This window comes from Poecile atricapillus, chromosome 1, assembly GCF_030490865.1.
Source record: "Poecile atricapillus isolate bPoeAtr1 chromosome 1, bPoeAtr1.hap1, whole genome shotgun sequence".
In the NCBI taxonomy this organism is placed as follows: domain Eukaryota; kingdom Metazoa; phylum Chordata; class Aves; order Passeriformes; family Paridae; genus Poecile; species Poecile atricapillus.
Window position 1 is genome coordinate 111,585,468 of NC_081249.1, and position 26,714 is coordinate 111,612,181.

Genomic DNA, 26,714 nt, shown 5'->3' on the forward strand with positions numbered 1-26,714 from the left:
CTTCTTCTTAATTAGTCACCTTTTAGCAGTGTAGGCTGCAGTGTAGTGTGTGCAAGTTAATACCTGGTTTCTTAATTTCTCTTGACAAAATAATGGAGATGTGTGTTAACGTTTTAACACTACAGGAAAAAAACAAATGTGCTAACAGTCAGCTCAGTAAAGTCAAAGCTCCTACTCTTCTGAATCTCTGGTTTGGTTTTGAAATGCATTTTGTTCTGGGCCATGCAGTATTTCCAAAGTTTTAGCACACAGGCCCACAAAGATGCCTTCTGCCTTCAGAGATCAGTTATTCACAGAGGCTATATAATCAGGATTTAAAAATAGACAGATTTTGACTGGAATAGGACTTGTAGGAGCAGGCTGCCTGGAAGTTCTGGGTAAAACTTGTCTTTTCTAGATCATGGGAGAGGCTTCTGGAATGGGTGAATGAGACAGATGACTCCCACCATCCCACTTCAAAAAAAGTTTTTGCAAAAGTTATTAAAAGGGATTTATTAAAAAGGGATTTATGATGCAGTAGCTGTTGGAGTCAACATCTATAGGTCAAAAACCAAAAAAGTTTTATCTAATTATTGTCATGGCATGACTTGCAAGTGTCCTGAGAGCTACACACAGATGCTGTTCCGTGCTTGCATCTTGAAAGCAAAAATACTTCAATGTTTTGGTGTGAAAACTTGCAGTGTCCTCATCTTTCCATGTCCCCAGGGTTCTGAGTCTCAGTGTGCTGGAAGGAGCAGCAAAGTAAGTCTAAACTTTATGATGTTAACTCAGAATCAGGGTGCTTTTGTCCTTCTGTAGTCACTCCAGTCTGTTTCTTCATTGACAGAGTTCTTCCTGCAGGTAAGTTCCTAAAGGAAAACACAAAGTGTGAGCACTGCTGACCTCAACTGAAAGATACTGCAAATGGCTTTTGTTTTGTTCAGTTTTAGTTCAGTTTTTAGATTTTTAATCTCTTTTGTCAGGCAAACAGAGTTTCTTTTTTGTGGCAGACATTTGTAGCAGCAAATAGTTCCTCTACCTTCTGTTGAACATTTGCCCTATCTTTACAGAACAACTAAACATATTTACTTTTCTTTAAAAAGATCCACAATGAAATCAGGGTAGGTCAGATTTTGAACAGAATATTTAAACAAGGAAACTAAATTTCAGTTGATTACAGTTACATTGTTAGCTTCTAGCCATTTTTTGGTTGTTTCTTTGAGGGTCATATCAGCATGCAAATCAACATATTTGAAATCTTTCATCACATACAAGTAAAACCTGGTGTTTCTTGGTAATGAAGAAATGAGTTGTAGTATTCAAGCTTTTGAGGTGTTCTGCAGGTGAAAGGCAGACACTCATTCCTAGCAGTTCCCAGAGTTTGCTGGCTGTTTGCTGATTTAGACACACTTTTGTCTCTTGGACTGCCTGGTGGTGGTTCCCACAGTCAGTGCTGAGGTCAAACAGCAGAGGCCTGTGCTCTTCCTTGTAGCTTTTTTACAAGGTAGGATGTGTAGGAAGTGAATGAATGCTTTGTGCTTTGCTGGTGGAAAAGAACTGTGAATACAAACAAAACTGCCTCTGCAAGTTAGCAACAGAGGTATTTGCTCTTAGAGTGGCATTTGAGTTAATTAAATGAAGTTTATTCATTTTTTAATTTATGTATCAGTTCAAGAATCAGTGGTGGAGTATTTGTCTGCATCACATCTCAGCTGAAAGTCTGCTGAGCCTGCACTTTCTTTGTGTTTTGAGTGCAAGCTACTCAGGTACCTTGCTTTTTGGAGTTTGCATATCTGATTCTGTGAGTGTTCAGCTGCTTGAATCAGCTCCACTTGTTTTCACTGTGCCCTCCTTCTCAGCAGGTATGTTCTGTCCTGTCATATTTGTCTGTGGTGGTTCTTGTCCGTGCCATCATTCTTTAACGACTGCAGTTCTACCAGGACTGTTATTTGCGTGGGTAAGAAATGATTTCCAGTGGAGGCAAGAACTACATGGATTTCCCACGTGGATGTCCTTGTTTGGATCCCAGGACCCTGAGAAGGAGTAGTTTGTGATGCCAAGAATCTTGACAAAAATTTCGGACAACTTTCCCAGAGTTCCCATTCACCCTGAATCTGTGGTAGTTGCAACGTCATTCAGAATCTGAGAAATTTGAAAATTCTGTGGACTCCTGTTGGACCATGGTGGTCTAATTTTATAATTCCTTTTTCTTTGCTGTAACTTGCAATTTATGACTCCGTTGACAAACTCTTAGCAGGTACACCTGCTACTCTTTTCCCTTCAGTTCTGAATGGAAAAATTGCAAGGCTTTAGGAAATGCTGGTTTTATATAGCAGCGCTGGTCTGTCTTCCAGTTCTGAAAAGTCAGGATGAGCTTTCTTGGGTTTAGATGAAAGTTCTGAATTGTTTAATTGAGAGTTTTTAAAATGGCCCAGGTGATGCTTATAGTCACCTAGAGAATCAATTGACAGCAAATCAAATAGATGAGCACTGCAATAGGTCCTCGGTCCCTCCTTTTCTCTGTGTTGTCTATCTACCACTTTTTTTTGGTGGCTGACAGTGAACACATTGAGACAATGATAGCTTGGTTTGGGTCAGCTGATCACACCAGTCAGTCTCTCCACACCACTAACATGCTGCTTGCAGCACAGTGACTATATTTGAACTGGCAAAAACCCAGTACAGTGGTAACTGATACTGAGTGAACTCCACTGGTAGACAATTGACCTGTCAGAATTTCTTGAACAAAATTTGGAATGTCACAGTGAGTACTTTATGCAGTTAGATTTTTTTTTTTTTTTTTAACTGATAGTGCTCTCAAGATGAATTTATCATACCCTTGACCTCTGGCTTCAGGCAGATGAGATTTCCAAAATTGCTTGCAATTAAACTTCAGGGTTACTTTGCCTTGAAGTTTATATAGACACTGTGATCTGATTGGAATTAGTAATCTCAATACAGTGGTGGAAACCAGACCAACATTAAAGCAAATAGCAGAGAAATTTTTTAAAAAGTGGCTATAATGAGATTTGAAATGCAGAGTTTTCTAGGACATCAGGGTCCTTTTTTTCCGTTTTCTCAGTGTGTTGTTTGTATTCAGAGTTTTATACCTACTTGTAGGCTTTTACCCTTCAGTCCATCTTCTTCCTCTATTCTTTATTACTTTGGTAATACTTTACCCAGAAGGAAGAAAATGTGGACTTAAATTCTTCGGAAAGAGGACAAGGTATTTATCAGGTATGAGCTTTGCCACTGTGCTGGGAGTAAAACAGCTGTGCAGGAAGGTACCTGTGGTCCTTCAAGAACTTAATTTTCTGTACAGAAGGTCTGTTTTAATCTCTGGCTCATGATTGCTTTGGAAAATAGATGGAAAATTTCTGTGTCAGGTCTATACAAATATTTCCTAATTTGTCAGGATTCCAAAAGTACTGTCAAGAAGGTGGTAGAGGAGTGCCAGTGAAGTCTACTTCTTCCTGGGACATAAGGGAAGCCAGAACAGTCAAATGGATGAAACGTTTTGAAGGAAAAACTGTTGAAAAAGCCACAATCAAACGAAAAGCTCTGTCTTTTTAATTCCTCCCACTCATCCCCAGAGAAGACAGTCCCTTTGCCTCCTGCATGGGGTGTGTGTTCTCTGCTGAGGTCACCTGGAGGTGGTGGCAGCCCTGTGCTTGTCTCAGTTGGGGGGGTTCAGCATGGAAGCTGCAGTTCTCTTGTCATCAAGGTCCCACCTGTCCTGCTGGGCCTCTGCTCTGTGGAGGCTGCAGTCCTGTCCTCAGCTTGTCTCCAGTACCTGCAGTTGGCTTTCTCTGGGCTATGTGTTAGAGGATGTGGTGTTTTAGGAAGTGTTCACACATTCAGCTGAAAGACAGGGCTGTAATGTCCTCCCCTGCACCCCATCAAATGTCACAAAGGTGTGAGGCTGTGCCTGCCCAAGGTGTCGGTGGCTTAGAAGTCAGGTAAGAGTTCTGTATTGCTGCACCATTTTAGCACTTCCTGGCTCACTGCTGTTGTAAGTCTTGGCCCCATCACTGGCTTGGGCAGTGACTTGAGTCACAGGGAGGCTGCAGCTTTATCCTCTCCTTTGTTATGTGGCACAACCATGCTAGGATTTACAGGACCTGAGTAGCAGTTTTGGGAAGTACCTGTTGACTGGTAAACCTCTAATTTAGTTCTTCTTGAACAATATTAAACCTGGCATGCATCTGACTAAGCCCCGTGTCTTTGCTCCATAGCATGCAAGAATTGCTGCTTTTCAGAGCAAGGGAACCTAGATTTTGCATCCTGTGACAGCAATCAGTTTTGGAGGGAGGCGAGGGTGCTGTTTGGCATGCTCCTGAGAGGAGAAAGGTGGCAGACTAGAGCTCACGTGCAGCTGAGGGTTCATTCCACCTGCTTCCAAGTGCTGTTCGCAGTCATAAAACCTCTGTGGTCTTGCTTTAGCTTTCACCTTGCTGCAAGCCCCCCTGGAAGTGAGGGGCAGCGTGGCCTGTTGTGAAAAAGCCTGATTGTGCCTGTTCCTTGTGTCCCCAGGGCCCAGTCATTTACGCGCAGTTAGATCACTCCGGGGGACAGCACAGCGACAAGATCAACAAGTCAGAGTCTGTGGTCTACGCCGACATTCGGAAGAACTGAGATCCTCAGCTATCCAAAGGACAACACACATTCAGACTGGAATTGCTTGAGCAAGATTTGACCCAGAGAACTCACATGTGGCCTTTGATGCCTAGGCTAGGACCAATGCATGTGCATACAGAGGGAGAGATATATATGTATTGTGTGTAAATAGTCTATTTAATCGTACAGAAGTGAGACCAATGTTGCATGTTGAAATGCGGTAAGAATTCTGCTTATAAATTGCCAATATTCTTTTTTTTTTTTTTTTTGTATCTTGTGTGACGAGAGAGAAAGTGAAAACTCGCATCACAATTTTAAAATATTTTTATCTTGATTATTAATGGAGAAACTGGAAGATACCTGAAGATTCTAGATTCACCTGGAGATTCTTTTTTCTTTGCTTATAGGGCCTAATTTCTTTTATTGAGGTGACTATAAAGAAGACACCTTCTTTATATTCAGAGTTCTTTATGTATACAGGGTATTTATCTTTCCTTGGTCAGATTCTCAGTACAGGCTGCCTTCTCATGTAAACTAGACCCTCTCATGTGGTCTTGTAAGCCAAACTGTGACTCCTAGCTATCAGAAATGTATGTCTTAGCAGTGTGAGTGAAGGAAATCCTTTAGGCCTACCTGACCTGTGTAATGTGGGTCACAAAACTGTTTACTTCTCAATGAGCCCAGCTATTCAAGTTTAGTCCTTTAAGGTTCAGGGATAGTGTTGATCTAATGAATTTTGTGAAATGGTAGTTTACCTGTGAAAACTGTGAAGGAGATAGTGAGTTAAAGGCATAGGAAGCTGTAGCTGTAGGTGGTTACCTCAGACTCTCTTGAACCTTTCAGTGAAATATTTCTTCCTCAAAGCTCTGTCATTTCATGTAAGCATTACAAAGGGCTCCAAGGGATCTGGAAGCTGTAGTACTCCCATACCTCTCTCCCATAGCTCTATTATGCCACTGTCACCTCCTTGAAGGTGTTTTATCTCTTCTCAAAAGCCTGTAGTGGAGGCTGAACAACTTCTGGAGGAAATCTAGGGCTCTTTGGGTTTTTTGATATGTGGGTTTTTTTGGGTAACCAATATTTGCACAGAAGATGTGGATGGGCAGTTTATTTCCTTCATCTCTGCAAGTCTACTGCTTGAATACAATTCTCCAGCCTCTTGTTTCTAGGTTAAACTCCTCCTAGATTGTCAAGGATCTCTGCTGATGAGGATTTCTTTTGTTGACCCACTGAATCCTGAAATCTGGTGCTCAAAACTACAAGTGGCCTTTCAGCAGAGATCTTCTCAAAGTGGCAGAAGTATTATTATAGAAGAGGGATTTCTGTTTTGTACATCCTAATGTGGTGGTTTTGGTTTGGGTTGGTTTTTTTGGGGGGCAAATAATTTTCAGTTTGGTCTATTGTAATGCCTTTTCTCCGATTCTTAGCCATTTCCTAGTTCAGTCTGTTTCACAGAATCGGTTCCAGAATGGTTGAGGGTGGAGGGACCTCTGGAGATCACCCAGTCTGCCTCAAGCAGGGTCAACCAGAGGAGGCTTCTCTGCACTGCGCCCAGTTCTGAGCATCTCCACAGGTGGGAACTCTACAGCATCTCTGGGCAACCTCTCCAAACAAACTCAAGCCCACATTTCACTCTAACAGCAAGCACATGAAAAATAGTTACAGACCCCTGGCAGACCCTTTCACAACCATATTAGATAATCCTTTAATTATGACAGTGCAGTTTTAATAACTATTTTGTGTACAGTGGTGGTCTTTTTCCCAATGAAGTTAGGTATGCCAACACTATATTCTTTCATCAGGATCAGACTTCACTGGTTTCCTGACAACAGCTGCCTTTATTAAAAATCAACAGCTTTACTTTTTGTATACATGCACTGGGTAGATCTTAGGACATTGTCCTCAAAGCCAGAACCAGCTTCTTAAAACTGAGACTAAGAAGGAAATAATGGATTAATTTATTCTGCCATATGTCGGTTGCTAATCCTGAAATACCTGAATTTGTGTAATTTTTCTTCCAAGACTTGGCTGGTATGAAAAAAAAAGGTCATGCTTCAATTTTAAAGGAGGTTTTTAAGGCACCAGTTTTCAGGTACTTGCCTAGTCTTGTAGGGAACTGAGACACCAAGCTATGGCTAACTAACAGCTCTGTAAATATTCTAGCATTTTACTTTTTGGCAATAACAGATTTGAGCTAAAAAATGGACAAATTTCTTCACAGGAGACCTTTAAATATCTTCTTCTACTTCATGGATTAAGCAGTTGTTTGTTTTTTCTAATGAAGGCTCCACATGAAGGGGTATGGGGCTTGTACCCAGTGCTGGAAGCTGGAGTGGGACCTACTCACCCCAGAAACGCTTAGGGTAGTATGTCCACTCAAGCTTCCATCTGCTGATACGATCCACTGTCTTGGTTGCTGCAGTGCTCATGTCGGTGACTGTAGTCAGGAAGTTCTTTACCCAGAAGATGGTGAGGCCCTGGCACAGGATGTCCAGAGAAGCTGTGGATGCCCCATCCCTGGAAGTGTTCAGGGATGGGTTGTATGGGGCTCTGAGCAACCTTGTGTGACGGAAGGTGTCCCTGCCCATGACAGGGGGGTTGGAACTGGATGATCTTTAAGGTCCCTCCCAACCCAATCCAGTCAGTGATTCTGTGGTTCTATAGGATCTTCTCAAGCGCTGAATTCTGCACCTGGCAGCCAGGAGGGGCATCCCTGTCCTGGGGGGCACCAGGCCGAGCATCGCCAGCCAGGCAAGGGAGGGGATTGTCCTGCTCTGCTCTGGGCTGGGGGGGCCTCACCTCCAGTCCTGGGGGCAGCTTTGGGTGCCACAATACAAAAAAGACATGAAGCCATTGGAGAGTGTCCAAAGGAGGCCACGAGGATGGTGAGGGGAGTGGAGGGGAAGCCTTAAGAGGAGTAGCTGAGGTCACTTGGTCTGTTCAGCCTGGTGAAGAGGAGATTGAGGGGAGAGCTCATTGCTGTCTTCAACACCCTCATGAAGGGAAGCAGAGGGGCTGACACAGCTCTCTTCACTCTGTGACCAGTGACAGGACCCAAGGGAATGGGATGAAGATGAGTCAGGGGAGGTTTAGGTTGAATATCAGGAAAATGTTTTTCACCCAGAGGGTGGCTGGGCACTGAACAGGCTCCCCAGGGCACCAGCCTGACAGAGTTCAAGAAGTGTTTGGACAATGCTCTCAGGCACATGGTGTGATTCTTGGAGTGTCCTGCCTAGGGCCAGGAGTTGGATTCAATGATCTTGAAGGTCTGTTCTAACCTAGTGTTTTGTGATTAAGATCAGGAGGAATCCTGCTGCTGCTGCTTTCCTTATCTATCAGTCTGTTACTTGCCAACATTTATTTTACTCTTCATAAAACACTAATGCTTTGGATGTAGTTGATGGAGAAACTTGATTTTGATCTGCCTTGTGTTCATCCCTGTGCATCACCAAGTTTCTCCCCCAACATTTTTGAGTAAGAGGGAGAATTGTGATGAATGTGATGATCAGTAACTCGGTGCTATGAGAAGATGGGGCTGGTCTTGCTGCTTCTTTTCCTGCTGGAACGTACTGGAGTATCTGAGCACAATTCTGATGTGGTGCTAACGTTAGGAAGTACACGAATCCGGTGCTAACTTTAGGACTGATCTGGTGCTAACTTTAGGAGACACACTGATCTGGCTAGTTTTGACTGACTTAAGGAGACATCTCCTTGCATGGCATTTGTCTAGCTGGTATGTTCATATTGCCTAGACTGAGGAGGTTCCCTGCAAGGCTTCTTGGGTCCTCTGTATGAAGGCATTTTAAAAAACACTAAACTTCTTCTTATAAATAAAAGTCTTCCCCCAGGAATGACAGAAATCTGTCTGAATCCCTCTCCAGTGCCAAGGCTGTTGTATTTTTTGTCATGGAAAATTGGGCAATGTAATTATTAAGTAACATATTCATGCTGAAGTCAAAAGAACTTCAGGCATTGTGAGACAACACTTGTGAGCTTTCTGTTCCTCAGGTTATATGAGATGGTTTAATGATATGGTAACCTGTGCTGATGAAAGGGACTGATGCTGAGTTGGCTTAGTAAAGTCTCAGGAAATAGAGGATTTCTCTTCCTTGATGGGTAGACCAAGGACAGGTTAAAGTCAGACAAGGTTATCATATCCTGATGTTCTGGTGACCAGAAGCTTAACTCTGTTTGCTCTTCTGCTGTTCTCTTAATTCTCTGATGCTGCTCCTTGCAGGAGGAAAAGAACAGCTTGGACTTTAAGGAACACGAACAGTGTTCCCCTTTTTAGGGTCACCTATCTACCCTTTTTAGGATCATCTGTTTTCAAAACAAGTGCTGCATGCCAGCATTGCAGCGACCCAGAGGAGGAGTAGGCACCTCTCTTAAAGGCAGTAGCCAGTGATTAAACAGTTGGGGGCGGTCATTGCTCTTGGATAGTTGACCTGGGAGGGCTTATGTGTTGGAAAAGACTTGCAATAAATTATCTTTTATTCATCATGCAAACAAAACTGGGATCAATCTGAAATCTTCCTTATTTTTGATTACCATAAATGAATTTCAAGAGGATTACAAATAAGGTATCAAGCTAAGTAAATTGGTAGCTGTACTCAGTCCATCAGGTTTCCACAGCCCCTTTGACTTCAGCAGTTGTTCTGTGAGTAAGTTGCTCACCATGTTCACAAAACATTAGCATTATGAGCCATTACAGAGGGGCAGGTATGTCCCTGTAACTCACTGCCTGATGTGTCATTTATAACTGGATACCTGTAGGGTTTTGTTTTCTCTCAAAGCTTTAGTGGTATTTCAGTTTGTGACTAAAGAGCTGTAATTGGGTTTTCAAACTTTTTAAACCTGTGAGAATTGTCTAGGTAACCATCTGTCTTGCAACTGCAGTAAAGGTGTGTATGCAACTTAAAAGCTGTATCACCTTAGAGTGGATTCACTGAGGTCAGGTATGGAGTGTTTGATTTGTGACCAGAACACCTTCACTCTGTACTGGAATCTTGTCTTGGAATTCTACATGATTAGTGTACCTGCCAAGGACCTCAAATACAAAATATTCTTATTGTATCATAGATGATGGAAATACTTCCTCGATAAAAGCACCATTATGAGAAGGTGGGTGGGACTTCTGGGCTCTGGCCACACCTCTGCAGTGTAACATTTTTATATGGGAGACTACAAAATCATATTAACAAGGCTCAGCAATTACTCTCTTCTTTGGGTTTCTCTTTCCCTTCTCTTCACTGCCCTAAAGCTAATAAGCCCTTTCATTTACAGGTGTTTTTGCACTCTAAAATATAAGTTCAATGCCTTTGGAGATCAGTGTGCTGTGCAATGTTTTCTGTCTCCCTGCAATGCCAGCTGTTCTTATGTGGTAAATGTAATTGAAAACATAGACTGGGTACTTTTCTTTTATAAACCTCTGTCCTGGAGGTGTGTGAGATAACAAACACCTGTAAGACAGGTGTATAATCTGTGAGGGAGCTAGATTTGCATTGCATGGCCTGAGTACATGAAGAGCCAGTGTACCAACTGTTAGTGCTTTTGCTTTTACAGACTCATCTGGAAACAGTTATCTTGGATATTTTTTCTTGAATGGACTTTAATGTTTTCTATTGTAATCTTGTGAATATTTTAATACACTTTTTTTTTCCCATTATTGGTTTGCTGGATGAGTCTTACCTGGTTGGGGACTGGGAAGGGTGGGGGCTTGGAATACACCACCTCTTTCCCTGGCAGTGTTCTTCAGTCACTGTGCCCACTTAGTGACCAACACAGCTGGAGAACTCACCACTTGAGACTCTGGGTTACTGCTTTAGCCACAAGGACCAAGACATACAAGTGGAAATGTGGCAGAACAGAGAACTGACTTCATGGTGGGACAGCCTTTGAGAAAGGGGAGCTGTGAAGATACATCAGCATCTGAGATTCATCAGAACCTACCTTGCCTCAGTTATCTTTTCCCCTGCATGTGAATTCCTGAATCTGAGTCTGGTGCTTCAACACCCCCATCTTCTTCCTGGAGTTGTGAAGGAAGCTAAAACACCAGTGGCACATTTGTTTGCTGTCCTTTCGTTCAGGACAGTGGTGGCTCGGGAACACATGAAGACACACACACAGCTGAAGCTGGAACAAATATCCTGATGCTACCGAGGAAGGAAGAGCATCAGGAAATGAAATGCAAATGCTACTGTTGGTTACTGAAATATGGCAGTTCTCCACCCAGGGGGTTTCCTGACTGCGACAGGAAATATTACTTCAGTCTGAGGCTCTGGCTGTCACCAGTACTGTGTCACTCCCAGCACTTTTCACTGGAGTCAGATAAGGTGAGGCTCGGCAAATCTTTTTAGGCGAAATCCAGCCAGTTTCTTTAAAGAGACAGTACAAGATGAAAAATTCCGCCTTCATTTTAAAAGGTTGACCTTTATTTAAATGTGTGGAGATACTTCATTATTTGCACTTAGAAAACATTTGCTCTCTAAACATGTACATTTCCTCTTTTATTTTCTCAGAGGAAAAAAACATTAAAATTAGTGAAGCTGGGTCCCATGGGGATGGGTTTGTGCGTTGCTATGTTTGATCTGTTGGGTTAAGCATCTCTTTACTGAAGTTGCTCTCGTGCTTTTAGCTCCTGATTATACCTATAGGAATAAAAAAGGAAGAGCACAGGTTAAGAATAGAATAGAACACCAGTTACAGTAACAGTTTTTTCCCAGCAGTCTGTTCACCAGAGGAGGTTTAAAATTACAATGGACTTGGAGGGTGGAAACTCAGGATAGGATATTTTAATTCTTGTAGGAAGTTCCAAAGTAGCTAAGTTTGCCATATTTCTGGTCAGTACTGAAGCCAGAAAAATCCCGAAGTTTCCTTCAAGAAATAATTTTTTAAACAATGCTGCTCTCCTTAAAAATCTTTTAACCCAGCTGGAACTGACATGATTCAACACCGCTCGAGCTAGACTGAAAATATTTACAACTTCACTCCAACCTAACTGTAAAACTAACAATGTAGCAAAGATGTTTTGTAATGTTTCATGAATGGTTCAGTTCCTCTTGCCTGTTGCACTGACAGGCTGGCAGCATCTTTAAATTCCTGGTTAATGCTTAGCTGTAGTTGTACCCTTATTAACACATACCTCCATATTCGGAAAAGCTGGGAACCACCAGCACAGCCAACAAAGAAGTTCACAGCAAACAGACTCCAGTTTTTGGGGATAATCACTAGAGAGTACCGTGACCAAATAAGGCCTGTTGAATAAAATGGAAAGTTTAAAGATATTTCAAATTAAATATTCAGATATTTCCCTAAGTTTGGAGGCAAATTCATGGGCCAGTTGAAATAAACAAATTTCACAGTTTCATGTTAGACAACTGCTTTGCTTAGAAAAAGTTGAGGACCTTTCTCAGTGAAAAGTGCCAGTGGGACACCTACAAGTATGTACTGCATTCTTCTAAAATAGCAACAGAAAGGTCAATCATAGTCTGAAAATCAAACAGAGATCCTCTGTAGTCTACAGCAGCCTAGACCTTGATTTTCCAGCACAGTAGTGGTATTTTGCTGTATATCTAGCTTGCTGCACTACATTGGCAATTATGCAAAACTTATGCAAAATGCACAGGACTGTGTCAGATATCAAAATAAAGTCTGGAGAACCCTTTCAGACAGGAAAAACATTGGAAAAAGCTGCCCAGGGAAGTGGTGCAGTACCATCTGTTGGAGGTATTTTATAAGATGTGTAGTTGTGTCACTCAGAGACGCATTTTAGTGGGGACTTGGAAGTGCTGGGTTAATGGCTAGACTCTATGATCTTGAAAGTCTTTTCCAACCTAAATGATTCTAGGAGTACAGAATATTGTTTCTGCTAGTGTGAGAATTCTTGGCAGCCAGCAGTGCAGTAGTCCATGTGCCACTGCTTCCAATTACTTGTAACACTTGGAAATTCCTTCCAATTATGTTAGAGTAATTACCCTACTATTCTTAAACCCTGTAAAGTCTGTTCTAAAAAAGTCACTATATCCTGGACTGATTTCAAAATTACTTGATCTGAAGCAAAGGGAGAGACTTACTGCAATGAATGGTATAATGGTAACTTAAGGGATGACACTCATGTCCTAAGTCATAGCAACTTGCACTGAACACTGCCAAATTAAGACAGGTGTAGACAACTCTTACATAATTACAGAAAGCTTACTGATTTAATAACAAGTAGAGGTCTGTCCTAGAATTATCCTCCAATAGCAACATTGACAGCTAGCATGTTAAAATTAAGGCTTTCTGTTGAAGGGGATTAGTACTGATGGAAGATTGTGAGATGGTGCTGTGCAAAAACACAAAGTGTGGCTTTACCTGTGGCCATTAGTACTGCAGACTGTGCTGTGCTGAGCTTTTCTGCTGGTCTGGCCATGTCAGCCAGTCCAGCACCCACCAAACCCTGCAAAGAGAAATTCAGTGAGCATCAGTCTGGGACTCCTGTAACAGATCAAGAGCTTTACAAGGGGAAGCTGCTTCACAGCTCAGTGCTTATCCTGCTGCATTATGCAGGAGATGGGATGCATTCTGTGAGCAATTAGACTCTCTGAGACACCATCCACTTCCAGTCCCTCGTGGGAAGAAAAAGAAGATGGTTATGGCAGCTACAACTGGGTGGCAATAAAATCCCAGGCATTGGCAGTTTTGTATTAATTCAAGAACAAGGTTAATTTAAACACAGCTGCTTAAGAAAGCAGCTGAAAAAGACCTGCCCTGGTTTTCATGCAACAAGTAGAGGCTTATCTAAATAAGGGCCTTCTTCCCACAGGTCAGGCTGAGATACTGCTGGTAAACATCAGCCCATATAGTCTTCGCTCAGCTTCATCTGAGGGGGTAAAAGTGCTTTTTTAAAATATATTAGTGCTTATTTTAAATATAATTTCAGTAATGAAAAACTTGCAGGCAAATTGAGGAATAGCTTGGCTAATCTACTTGCCATTCGAAGCAAATGTTGCTTGGTTTGTTTGTTGTGTTATTGCCCTCTACTGGAAATACAATTTCATGTTCCTGTTAACACCAGTTCACAAAAAAACAAACAAACAAACCAAAACAAAACCCCTAAGTAAGACAGTCCTAATAATTTTAATTCCCTGATTGCCATGCAGGACTCCTTGGGCATAGAAAAGCTGCCTCAGGCTCAGGAGGGTGTTTCCAGGGAGAACCTCTGAGGAAGGGGAAGGTTAACCATGGTTCCTGCAGCTCCAGTCCTGACAACACACAAGCTGTAGCTTAGAGCACAATGTGGCCTATAAAAAGTTTGGGTTAACAATAACAAAGTTACAAAGCAGCTGGCAATGGTAAGCTGGCAAGGTTACATCCTTGCTTGCTATCAAACAAGATCAAACGCTCATGGGTTTAGAGATCTCTTGTTTTATCTGTATCAATACACCTCGGAGCAGCACAGTGAAATTAGGAGGTGGCATTTGCATCACCTGGGCACAAACACAGCCCAGGGCTGTAGTCAAGTGGGAAGCAGAACCTCACAGGAGGCAGAGCACCACTGACAGCCACACTGGCAGCTGACTTTGTCTTTTATGTCAAGACTACCTTGCACTCTGACAGGCTTCAGCCTGCCTTCAAGCTATGAGGCTTAGGAATTGGCTTCCTTAAGATATTTCTCCATTTCCTCAATCTCAGAAGAAATGCATGCTTTAGGAGTTTTGCATTATGCCAGCTCATTCCTACCTTGAGCAACAGTTGGTGTTTCACAAGAGAAAGCCTTTGTGAAACTAAGTGAAAAGCACAATTCTTCCACAAAGCCTTTTCTCCACGCTGTATCCCCTTCATGTTGTGCTATCTGTTATTAAGGCTAATTTTATTCCTCCCCATATATTAAGAATTAGAGCCTCTAATCTTTCTGCAGGCTCAAGTTTTTGCTGGGAAACTCTTGCTTGCACAGTGTGTTAATGCAGATTGCCCTGGGCTTGACACCCAGACACCAGCTGGCATCTTCTACTTACCCATTTCATAATAGGTGCCCAGAAAAACACTGTTTTGGGACCTGAGGGAGGATGGGAGAAAAGAAGTTAAATTATTTAGTAAGATGTGGCTGTGTTAATACCCACAGCATTTACCCACCGTAAGTTTAAGTGGTTTTATTTTTTTTTTTTTAATGAATTGTTTATATTAGAAGTTTTTACTGCTGTACAAGCTCTAGCACCTAATACTCATAATTCATCGACTTAGTGCATCAATCTTCAGTTGTGTAATCACTCCACACATTTCTGCAACAGCTGGATAGGATTTTGTATGTCCATATTTAAGCAATTGAGGACACCAGAGCAAGCAAAATGCATTTATAGTTGAAAGAGTTAGGAAAAGGCTTAGGAATAGGGAAAACACCCCAAAAATCCACCAGTAGGCAAAGGAGGATTACGAGGGAAGAGGATGAAATCTCAAGAAGGAAGGGAGAAAAATCCAATGGCATGGGACCTGAGGTAAAACAACTCTCTTACAAATACATTTGATTTTCAGTGGTGGTAAAACAGCTGCTGGCTGGTTAAAACAAAGCCCTGTAAAGCCACACCTACAACTATACCAGAAATCATTAATCTGGGACTTCTGCTCCAAGTCTTAAATGAGAGACCACAATCCAAAGTACCAACCCCCCTGTGAAACAGTCAGGAGACTGTTGTAATTTTATCAAAAAACATTAATGTTTAGGTCACTGCTCAACACTCTGGTAACATGCAAGATGAAGCCAAGTTTTCACTGTAATATATTACCAGGACTTTGGTTGCCTGTTTTTTATGCTATTTCTTCACTAACAATTCAGCCTTAAAAAGACCTTGCACTAACTACTTGTACTTCCAGTTTTAACCACCCTCAAGTTTAAAACTATGACGTGGGAAACAAAAACTGGCTTGGCAGCCTTGCATAAAACTCTTTTTAACCCACCCTGCTTGTGATCCAGTTTCAAACTGCATTTAATAACCACAAGCACATTACCTTTTGTCTAATATTGTTAAATATTAGATAACAGCAGCTTAATGTTCATCCTTTAAAGATACAAACTTCAGCTGCTGTTCTCTAAGGCACTTACTTGATATGTCAGGCTGCAAATACAGCTTGTTATGAATAAATCAGTCTTACAGAGTAACTGCTTAGTCACTATTTAGTATTTAATTGCTAACATTCATCTTATTCTAAAACACAAATTTAGATTTGGAGTACAAGAGGATGTGGGGTGAGTATAAATTATTAAACTGACATTCCCTAAACAGCTAGTGGAATTCTCAAGAAGACTGACATTAATTTTTATTAATAATAGAAAATGCAACTATTTCAAACTGCTGACTGCAGAACTAAGAAACAGTTTGAGACAGGAAAGGTACCAAGCCAAGTTTGAAATTAGGTAAGACTGTCAAACACCTCTCCTTGGAGGCATTCCAGCCTGGGTGAGTTCTTCACAGCTCCTGACATCCAGAATTTTTCAAGGTTGAATATGACAGCAGCCCATGAGAGCAGGGGAACACCAGAGGCTAACCAGTGTTAGTGACCAGTTTATAGAATTTATGACTTCTATTAAATATAAGAGGTCTTTGTGCTGAGAACTTGAACAAAAAGTGAACCAGAGAGGCCAAAGGGGAGGGAGCACAAGCTCAGCCCATGCTGTCCCATGGCAGCCTGAGGAGTTGGTGTGCCAGGCCCTCCACTGTCCTCCAGCAATGCCAGCCAAAGAAACAGTTTCCAACAGGCATTAATTATTTTGCTGGAAGCTTTCTTTATGCCACAAAGTGCTTCATACCTCAAAAGTGATTTATAACTTCATGACAATGATGCTTATACTCCTGAATTAGACTACAGATTTGGATGGCACTGGAGATAAAAGAAAGCCTTTCATTTGTAACCCACTTTTTTTTTTTTCTGCAGTCAGTGTGACATCTATTGCATAACTTTCTCACAGACACCTTCAAGGCTAAAATAGAAGTTGCAGGGGTTCAGTTTCTCTACTTGCTTGTGCTGTGGCTTTTATCACTTACACCATCAGTATAGATTACGACAGAAAGATATGTGTGTATTATATATAACATATATATATATACAGAAGCCCTAAAAATGGATTTATTAATTACAACACTATGGTGATGACCAAAAGCAGCCCACAGGCAGTTTTGTGAAGTGAAAAGCACTGTAAGAGGACCTCCAAAACCTTCTCCAGTTACCACTACTGCTCTGTTGAAGAAGGAACATAGATGTTCCCAGTGCTTGCTGTGCCTTGTGTCCACTAAAAGCATCTGGAAGCTGCCACATTTCACACCGGTGGAATGTGAATCTCAGTGTTGGACATACTGTCTCTTTATATATAAAAACAATATGTTAATGTTAAATATATTGGAGTGAATTGAGTACAAATCAAACATTTTGGGAACTGCACTTTTCACTCTCTGTGATTTCTTTAGAGCAACGATTTTCCTTCCATTGTAAGAGGACAGAGCAACTGACTGCAAACTAAAGTCCGTTTTCACAGTGCATATTCCTGGTAGGTGAAGAGTCAAGGATGCCTGTGACACTGACACAAAACAGTGGGGACAGAGCCTATGGAATGCCAGGATTTTATCGGGCGCTCGTTTTAACAACCGACGCAATTTGTTTACAGGACAAACACCACGCAAATGGCACTGAATGAGATCATTTTACAAGAGGTTTCTCCCTAATAACACAAACCCCCACGTTTGCCCATGGAAAGGTAAACTGTAGGTCAGCAGAGGGGAGCTCATTCTTTACCCACGGGAGTCCTCCAGCGCATTCACCAAGGGCACGAGTTGCCTTGGGTAGAAGCGTGGGATTCAGCAGAAAGGAAATAAAACCAAAGGCTGCCTGACTTCAAAGGGCACATTTCAAGATCGGAAACCCTGGCAGCGCTCTCCCCCGTCCCTGGAAGTGTCCAAGGCTGGATGGGGCTCTGAGTAACCTGGCCTGGTGTCCCCACCCGTGGCAGCGGGTGGAACTGGATGATCTTTAATATCCCTTCCAACCCAAACCATTCCACGATTCTATGATTTTTTCCAGCGCATCCTCTTGAAAGAAGCCGCTGCCGAGGCCTCCAGGCCCCTTTCGACCCAAGACATCCCCTGGGCCAGGTTCTGGCAGCCCAGCTGATCCCTGGATACACCCCGCGGTACCGCGACAGCGACACCAGCGCATCCATCCCGGAACCACCCGTGCCGTGCCCGATTATCCTATTCTCCCTTCACAAACACAAGAAATTCTCCGTTACGCAGCAGGACTCCGCTCCAGGGCCGCTTTCCCGTGCCAGAACCCCCGATCCCGCCCCCCACCATCCTTCGCATCCCCCGCTCCGCTCTCCCCGCCGGCCCAACCGGGGACCAAGGTGACCCCCGCTCATTACCCGCTGGGTGGTTGTAGAAGGGCCGGAACCGCGGTGGCAGCATGAGCTCGATGCGGTCGAGCATGCGGTGGTAAGAGGCGCGGAGCCCCGCGACGGTGGCCGCCATGGCGAGGGACGGGGCGAGCGGGGTCGGAGCGGGGACCGAGGGGCGAGCGGGGACTGAGCGGGGGCCGCGCTCCGTCCGTCCGTCCTTCCTCCGCCCAGGCCCCGCCCACCGGACCTGCCCACCCGGCAGCCCGCGCTCTGATTGGTCATCGCCGCAGGGGGCGGGGCGGAGCGGAGAGCTGCGTGCGGCCCTATTGGCTGCGAGCGCCGGCCCCGCCCCCTGGGGAGAGCTGGCGCGCCCGCCGCCCCCGGGAAGGGCACGGGCGCCCGGCTCAGAGATGGCCGCCGCCGCTTCTTTCTCCCCCTCAGGATGGCCGCCGCGGAGGGGCCCTGCGCTGCGATTAATGCGCCCAAAGCCAAGATGGCCGCCTCGCGGCTTCACACCGCTTCACTGGAGAGGGCCGGTTTGTAGCCGGCGGAGACGAGCGCGCTGACGTCACCCTCACGTCCACGACGCGCCCTTCCTTCACTCGGGGCGGGGCGACGTCACCGGCTCGCGCGAGACTCCCGCTAGTCCCGGGCCCCCGTGCCCCCGCCCTCCCGGTGGGCGTGGCTCCCGCGGCCGGGCTGGGCGTGGCCCCGCGCGCGGTGGGCGTGGCCCGGACCCGCCGCGCCTCCGGCTCGCGGTCGGTGCCTCGGCGCGAGGCGGGCGTGGGGCGCGCGCGCGGGGCCCGCTCGGCGGTTCCCATGGTGATCGCGCGCGCCCGGCCGGTCCCGGCGCATCCCCCCCGCTCCGCGCGCGCCCTTCCCGCCCGCGCGGGGCCATGTCCCTGCTCTGGGACGTGCGGAAGCGGACCCTGGGGCTGGAGGAGCCCGGATTGCTGCGCAGGCACTACCTCGGTAAGGACGGGCGGTGTGGGGAGGGGTGGTGAGGACGAGGTCCGGCCGTCCTTGGCGCCCCACCAAGCGAGGAGGGGGCCCGGAGCCCCTTCCAAGCTCCACCGCTCCCTCGCTCGGCCGCGCTGTCCCGGAGCTCCGAAGTTTCGTGTGCCCCGTGTGGGGCGGCGACACCTTCTCCAAATCCAGCCCCCGGCCCTCCGCTCCCTCAGGGGTGGTCCGGGACACCCCGGGCCCGTCCCTCCTTGGTCCCGGGGTGGCGCGGGGCCCGCCAGGACCCCCCGGTGCCCCGGTGCGCGGCTGCGCTCGCCCGCCGCCCTTGCTTCCCGAAGGAACTGTTGCACGCGGAGATCCAGCCGGGAAGTTGGGCGGCGGCTGAAAATAGCGCCGGGGCCGGGCAGGGTCCGGATTTACCGGCGCTGAGCCGCCGGAGGCTGGGAACAAAGCACGTAAGCTCCTCCGGGATCATGGCGCGGCCGCTGTCCCGGCGCCCCCGAGGCGCTCCCGGGGCTCCGGGAGAAGCCGAGCCTCTGGGACGCGCTCGGCGCGGGCCGATCCGCCCGCCCTTTGTGTCCCCAAGTGCTCCGCGGGGTCCCCGCAGGCGCCCCAGCCCCGGGCTGCCCTCGCCTCCACGCCCAAGCCAGGTATTTTCACTTTCCAAGTTAAAGCCAGCGTCACTTCTAGTTTCCGAGGCCGTGGGGAGGTTTCTGTGGCGTGAAGGAACTATCGACATTCTTTGTCATGGCGCAGGTTCCGTAAAAAAAACGCTACCAAAAATTTATTTTTAAAAACCGGTATTTATTCACGTGTTTTTGGATGTGTGGCGGTCCGTCGCAGTGGCCCCGTGGATTTCGGGGGGTGTCCAGGGTAGATGGCTCGGTGGAACGCGTTCTTTTGTGCTCGTGTGGCAAAACAATTCCTGCCTTGGAGTGGAAACCTCGAGTACTCGAGATGGAGCTTGATTTACAGCGTTGTAAAACGAGTGTCGTTCTGTGCCTCCCCGGCTGGTAATGTCGGTGCTAATGGTCTGTCCTTTGGTTTTTTCCTGGTGGAATTTAAGGTGGGATATCACATTACAGAGCCTAATTTAGGAGTTTTCTGTCTGTAGTCCACGAGCACTCAGTAATCCACAAAAGGTTAATCGAGGAAATCAAGGTTACTGCTGGTAGGTTTCTACCGATCACGGAGAGGAGGGTGTGTGTGTGTGCAGCACACAAGTCTCTTGGAAAGAAATTTTGAGTCCTGAAATAAAAAGAAAAGGTTGAGAACTAACGATCTAGCTGCTTTTGATTTTGGTTATGTCTCAAGCTGTGCTTGGCCAAGCGTTAGCTGAAGATTGTTCTAACTTTTAGTTACCCTTCTGTCTGGATTTTTTTTGTTTGCTCCAGTTGGAGCAGAAAAGCTCAATGTTAAAATTAGGATTGTAGCATGCAGATTTTGAAGAAGCACACATTTTTTTTTAAGACCTTTTTTTGTTTTTTTCTTCTGCTACTTTTACGTGATTGTGTCTCTGGCAGTTAAAGTACTAAGATTTGAACAGTAGAAATCATCTTCCTGAATGTACCAAGATGTCTTTTCTGGATGCTGCTCCAATAAAATGCACATAACTTTAGTTAAAAACAAACCTCTGCTACTTTGGTTAAGGTCTCATATTTACTGTTTTTTCTTTCACCTAAACAAGTTCAGTTGCTTTCAGAGCCTTGAAAAAATAGGACCTGGGAGAGCCTTCCCACTGAATTGATGTTGAGATCTGCATTGGTGGTGGCAAGAAATGCTCAGTCCCTTCAGTCCCTACTGACTCCTACTTTTCACTGGGGGATTGGCACGGGGTGTGATTTTCTTGTGGAACCATCACACTTTTACCCCAAATGACATTTATGGCCTTAATAAACCCACTAGTTTGACTGCTAGTCAGATGTGGTGGTTCAAGTGCAGATTTCCCAGACAAGAGGCCTGTTGTTGTGCCTTTCTGTGTGCAGGACAGTGTAGGTGTGGGTCTTTTCTCTTTCAGACTTCAGCAGCTCTATGTAGGAGCTTTGTTCTCGGGCCCACTGGTCCAAGACCACAGCGGTCAGGTGGGTGTCACTGCTGATCTGATCTGCGTGGGAAATAAGGCTTATATATAATAAGGCTTCTTCCTATTTATAATTAATAAATAAGGCTTCTTCCTATTTATAATTTCTTTATTTTTAGTAGTGTTTCAGTGGTCTGGCAGATAGAGCAAATGGAGGACACAAATTTAATTTTAACTTAAGAATAGTGTTGAGAGACTCAAGGCATTATCCATGCTTTTTTTTTGGCAAATTATTTTTTTACAAATTTGTCTAGACAATTATGGATACAGGTACAAAATGAAGTAATTTATATATCTTTTCGTTGCTTGCTGTACTTTTTCAGCCACGGAATCAAAGGAAAAGTATTGTAGCAAGTCCATGACTAAGAATGCAGTTGGGAGGAAGGTGTGTCTGTTTGGATGGTACTTGCATAATGAACCCTTCACTGGGATGGTTGTGTTGTGCTACAGTGTAAAATATCAGAAATATGGACCGTGACCATGTTTTGAAGGAAGACATCTGAGAACTAATTGTTGTTTCCTATTTACTCAGTGTTTTAGTTTCATGTGAACTGGCAATCAAGTGGCACTCTATAAATAGCCTCTCTCCGCTTCTGAAAACAGCTGCTCCAGGAAGGATCTGTGTAATGTACCTTTCCATGCAGATAGCTCACCCCTGGAATTTGTGGCCTTGCAAAAAACTCTGTCTGATTTTGCAAGATCCCTAAATAATTGCTCTGAAGCCCAGTCAGGTCTGGACAGAGTTCCAGAGAAACAGCTCATGGAGATGGGGCAATCCGTGCGTCCCTGGGATGTGTCTTTCAGATGTTATCCTTTGGTGAGAGCTCCTGCTGTGATGAGAGAGAAGATGTGGGTCCCAGCAATGTATCTGTTAGCTACGTTTCCTTCAGCATTTGTAGGCTAATTACTCTCAGTTTCAGGCAGTGCTTGTGTTTGAGGTCTCCAGAGGAAGCCAGGCCTGGGGGAGGCTGTCTGTAGCTCTCTTTCCTTTTTTCCTTTCTTTTTTCCTTTTCCTCTTGCAGTTTAGGCATGCTCTTAGCCTGGTGCTGGTGGGAGGAGCCCTGCTGCCAGATCACAGATGGAAACTAAGTTTCAGACTTCTTTCAGTAGCACATCGCTGTGCTTTTACCCTGAAAAATACTGGTGCAAACTGTAGTATCCGAGTTAAATTCTGCCTCTAAGCTGGTGTCATTACTCAGGATGCTTTCACAAGACTCTCCAAATCTTGCAATTTTGTGTCATTGTGGCAATGTTTCAGGGACTAGTGAACAAACCTGTTCCGGCGGCAGGTAAAGTGTTCTGGCCTCTGTGTGGATTTAATATGACATATAACTATTTGGCTAGAGAAATGGCAGCGTGGGTTTCTTACAAGAAAGAGGGATCCATAATTCCTCTGAAGTATTTAATGTGATGGTTTATTTGCTTTTCTGTGAAGGGTCCTGTCTCTTAAACAGAGAATGGCCCTGTTTAGACCTAAAGAAGAATAAAGACTTTTCCTTTTTATTTTTATTTGTTTGATTTGGAGTTTTTGTTTGGTTGGTTTATTTTTGCTGTCTGACATAGCAGGTTATCCAGAGAAAGTCTCTCAGTGTAAAAGGAGAGGAACTGATGCTGTATTTTAACTCAGAGTGGTTGTTGGAAGCTGTGGTGCTTGATACAATGGAAGCAAATATCGAAACAGTCTCTGATATCTTCATACAGATACTATTCTGAAATCTTCATTCCTTCTTTTTCTTTTAGGTTTAGTATGTATCTTAGAGATAGCATTGTGGTGCTTTCCTGTGAGCTTTTACTCCCACTTCTTTACAGATTGTTTCATATCTTACGAAGTTTTTATCATCCTGGTTTTTAAGATCTGGGAAAAGTTTTAAGTCTGTAAAAAATTCACTGTAAGGAAACCAGTAGTTAGGTTCATTGTGATCAAATTTTGTAAAGCTTACAGCAGTTCTTACTAAAAAGAGATCTGTGAATATTTTTATGTAGGGAGAACTTACTAAACTGCCTAGGTTTCAATAGTTCTCCCTCTTTACAGGGATGAACCACAGTAATCCTAGAGCTAATTACAGTTTTGAAGTTAGTTGTTTGCCCTGCTCATAAGTAGGGTTGAAAATCAGGCAAGAATAACAATTATAACTGATGGATTTTGATATTGACTGCCCTCCATTCGTATCAGTTCATAAAACTAGTAGTGGCTGATTGAATGAAGATAGAATTTAGTGTTGCTGCTGAACATTTGATATTTCCTAAAATACATTGCCCAGAGTGTGAGAGTGAAATTAAAATACTTCCTTAAAATGCTGTAAACTTTCATTCTCTCTTTTCCTTTTCTTGGACAAACAAACCAACAAAGCCCAGCAGAATGAAAATTTGAATGCTGGGGAGAACAACCAAAAAGAAAGGCATTATTTTGCCCAGTTTTTACTCCAGCTATATTTTAACATGTGGTATCTTGGTCTTTGAAAATAATGTGGAGTAAGAAGGGTCAGACAGCTTTAACATGATCAGCTTTGTAGCTGGTGCTTTTGCAAACTTGGAGTTGGGCAGAGTATTTAATCAGCCTTTCTTCTTAAATCCTTTGCATAATACTTTTGATGTTTAGTTTTTTTTTCAGGTACACTGTTATATTTCATGTCCTAAACCTTTGGAATTAATTTTCTTTTCCACAATGAGTTAAAAACACTCATCTGTCACAGCTAAACTCCAGATCTGGTAGAGGTGTTTTATGTTATTTTTTCTTCAAGTCTAGCAGATGAACTGCTGCTTGAAAAAGAAGCATTATAAATGTACCTGATGGTCTGTTTATGAGAGCACAGTTCTGTAGTGATATATTCGATCACACTGTCACTGTCGGACACGAAATGATTCACATGGACACAGCTCAAAGTGAGGTGAAAAAAGAAAAGAAGTTTATTCTGTCCTTTCAGTGTTTATAGGTTTTTGACAGCAACCAGGGATTGAATAGTCAGGTTACCACCTTCCCAACCACACTGACCATGAGAGATGTCCATCAAAAAGCATATCTTTAATGGAATGTATCAACACCTATGTTTATAATTACTTTCCTGGGAAAGTAGCTAAAAATTATGAAAACAAGATCGAAAAGCCTGATTCTCAGGGCGACATCACACATCAAATACTTTGTGAAACTCAACTAACTGAAGTGTTTAGAAAGATGTAAGTGAACTCCCCAGATATTTTCATTAGAAATGTTTTCTGAATAATACAAATAGGCAGAATTGAAGTTCACGGTAATGAATGAGTTGGAGGAAAATACATCTGTGGAACAGTTTTTACGTGTTCAGTCTAATATTGGAAGGGGGAAGGAAGCATTAGGAAGGCAGGAAATTTGATGTAGTCATTGGATCTTCGCTGGTTGTGTAGAAAAGCTTAAGATACATAAGAGCATTGCATGAAAGGGATGTAACATTTTAACTGAAAAAAACACGAGAGAGGAAAGTGGTTTGGTATTGCCTTAAACTGGATATCTTTGGAGTCTTTTCCTCTTGTTAATAAAAGCAAGGCTTAGTGACTACAGTCCTTAAAAAAATTACAGATGGGCCATTGAAAGAGCAATGTAGCATTGAGACCTGTTGCTAACAAATTGAATTTGGAGGAATTTAATAAAGAGACTATGTCTGAAATGAATTCCCTGATACTATCTCATTTAAATTGGTGCCAAGGAGCAGAAAGGCACTATATGTATGTCTCAAACAGCTTGTAGGAAAAGATATTAGGGGTGATCCTAGCATACAGGATTAATGATTTTTTTTTTTTTCCTACTTCAAAGTAAATAATCTCAGATAATAATGACACTCATTTTAAAGCCTTTAATGTCGGTAAAGGATAATAAAAACACAGTGCAACAGAATCATCTGGACAAAACAACAAATTTAAAAATTCTGGCTGGTTATAATTTGGTACGTATCAGAAAACCAGAAAGAGATGTGAGCTGGGAGGCAGGATTAAGGTTAGATGAGTATTTCTGTGGCCTGAGTGCTGAATGTTTCGTTTTAATTTCAGTCTAATCAGCCTTCTGTTATCTTTGGGCTTATTTCACCCATAGGCTAACTGAGCTATGCGAGTGGAGGACAGGAGTCACTTGGACATGCAAGTGGTACAGCCATGTAGCATTAATCTAGGTAAATTTGATAGCTTCTTTTGCTGTTATCTTGGAAATCTTTGCTTGTGGTTAATATCACTGACATTTTTTTCAGTTACATCTTCCTGTGTGTTTTGTAGTTTGTTATGGTTTGTTACTGCTCCTTTCTCCTCAGTGTTATCCCATTTTGCTTCCATTCAGTGATAATGTGTTGATGATAATTTTAGTGTATTTTCTTTAAAAAAAAAATTACATGCAGGGTCTGGAGTTACTTGGTGCCTTCTGTCACTCTGTCCTGAAATAAGAGAATGATTTCCAGTGTTTGTTTTTAGAATGCTGGGGATTGACAGTAGCACAGCTTCTGGTTTTTTATGTACAAACACCAGTTTGTGTAAAACTGTAGATCCTTGTGGATCATGTTATTATGTTCTTTGGTGGGATTACCTTGCAGGAACTTGTTTTATGCATTTTTGTTTGTTTGTTTTGCTTTGTTTTTTGGGTTTTTTTGTTTTTAGTACTACTGCCTAGGTCAGAACTTATCAGTTGAACCTTCTTACTGAGTTTTGATGTTTTAGTTTTCTAAATCACCAATTTTTTTGCTGCTGTTTTATTTTGACATACAAATGAAAATGGAAGGTGTATTTCTGGCATTATATTTGGCCAGCAAAAAATGATAAAAAATTGGTATAACTGTTTCAGACTGTTGGTTTTTTTGTCCTTCAGAAATTCAGGAGGCCTTTAAAGTTACCTGCAGGTTTGTCATAGTTTCTTGAAATGGGTGGAACTATACAGATGTACTTTTTGATTTTAAGTGATTAACCTTGTATATAAAATCTGTGATTAACAGAACATTAATCATGTGTGTTAATGGCTGCCAGGAAGTAGGAGTGTGTGTAAGTGGGTTGTAGTCCCAAGGCTTTGCATGTATTATAATATTTGAATTATACTCAGTCTTAGGATGCAAATGTATTTGCTTTCTATCCTTTGGAGCCTCAGTGTTCTCCAGCAGACAGCTGGAGGCTGCAGACATTTGTGTGCACTTCTAATATATTTTCATTTTTTATTGCAATATTTCATTGCATTTATATTTTGTGCTTTTGAAGACTATCTTTGTACAGGGAATGTGTTTGCTTTGTAAATAACTGCCTGTGCCTTGATACTGAGTGTTTCAGACAGCTTCGTAGTTAAGTTGTACCTTGATCTTCTAATAATGAGCTTTGGATACATGAAAGCTGTCTCTTGCTGCAAAAACAAGCCGTGTACAGCATGTACTGGATTTGTATTTCAGGATGAGGCAGTGATGTGAGAGATCCTTTAGATCTCTTTCCTTTATTTATTTATTTTAATTTTTTCCCCCCATAGCTTTCTTCCAGTTGGATTGCTTCCATTAACTGCATTAGGGCAGACCATTATACCTGTCTGTGTTCAGTCACTTCCAAGATGTTGCATTGCAACTCTGTGAGTTCTTGTGACTTTGCATGTGATTCCTGATCTTCTATCCTTGAGTGTCCCCAGAATAGTCTAGTGGGATGTAACTGATCATGTATCAAGAACCTGTTGACACTTGAGACCAGTCCTGTCCTGGCAGTAAGGAAAAGGATCAGTTTGGACACAAA

General features: G+C 43.4%; 3 protein-coding genes across 14 annotated transcripts in view; 2 read left to right on the forward strand and 1 right to left on the reverse strand.

Annotated features, from left to right (window-relative positions):
- MPZL1 (myelin protein zero like 1) overlaps positions 1–8,857 on the forward strand; it is a 35,438-nt gene extending 26,581 nt beyond the window's left edge. For both annotated transcript variants that reach the window (XM_058830710.1, XM_058830701.1), the window contains one exon: positions 4,513–8,857. In XM_058830710.1, coding sequence (XP_058686693.1) covers positions 4,513–4,614 — 102 coding nt within the window. In that variant the 3' untranslated portion in view covers positions 4,615–8,857. The remainder of the gene's footprint in view (positions 1–4,512) is intronic.
- Positions 8,858–11,005: 2,148 nt separating this feature from the next.
- Positions 11,006–18,215, reverse strand: MPC2 (mitochondrial pyruvate carrier 2). Its single transcript, XM_058830767.1, has 5 exons — positions 17,984–18,215; positions 14,592–14,632; positions 12,949–13,033; positions 11,738–11,849; positions 11,006–11,243 (listed from the first exon to the last, which is right to left on the reverse strand). The coding sequence occupies exons 1-5, from the start codon at positions 18,087–18,089 to the stop codon at positions 11,204–11,206; spliced, it is 384 nt and encodes a 127-aa protein (XP_058686750.1). The 5' UTR covers positions 18,090–18,215; the 3' UTR covers positions 11,006–11,203.
- Positions 18,216–18,698: 483 nt separating this feature from the next.
- DCAF6 (DDB1 and CUL4 associated factor 6) overlaps positions 18,699–26,714 on the forward strand; it is a 77,352-nt gene continuing 69,336 nt past the window's right edge. For all 11 annotated transcript variants that reach the window (XM_058830524.1, XM_058830550.1, XM_058830532.1 and 8 more), the window contains exon 1: positions 18,699–18,928. In XM_058830524.1, coding sequence (XP_058686507.1) covers positions 18,853–18,928 — 76 coding nt within the window. In that variant the 5' untranslated portion in view covers positions 18,699–18,852. The remainder of the gene's footprint in view (positions 18,929–26,714) is intronic.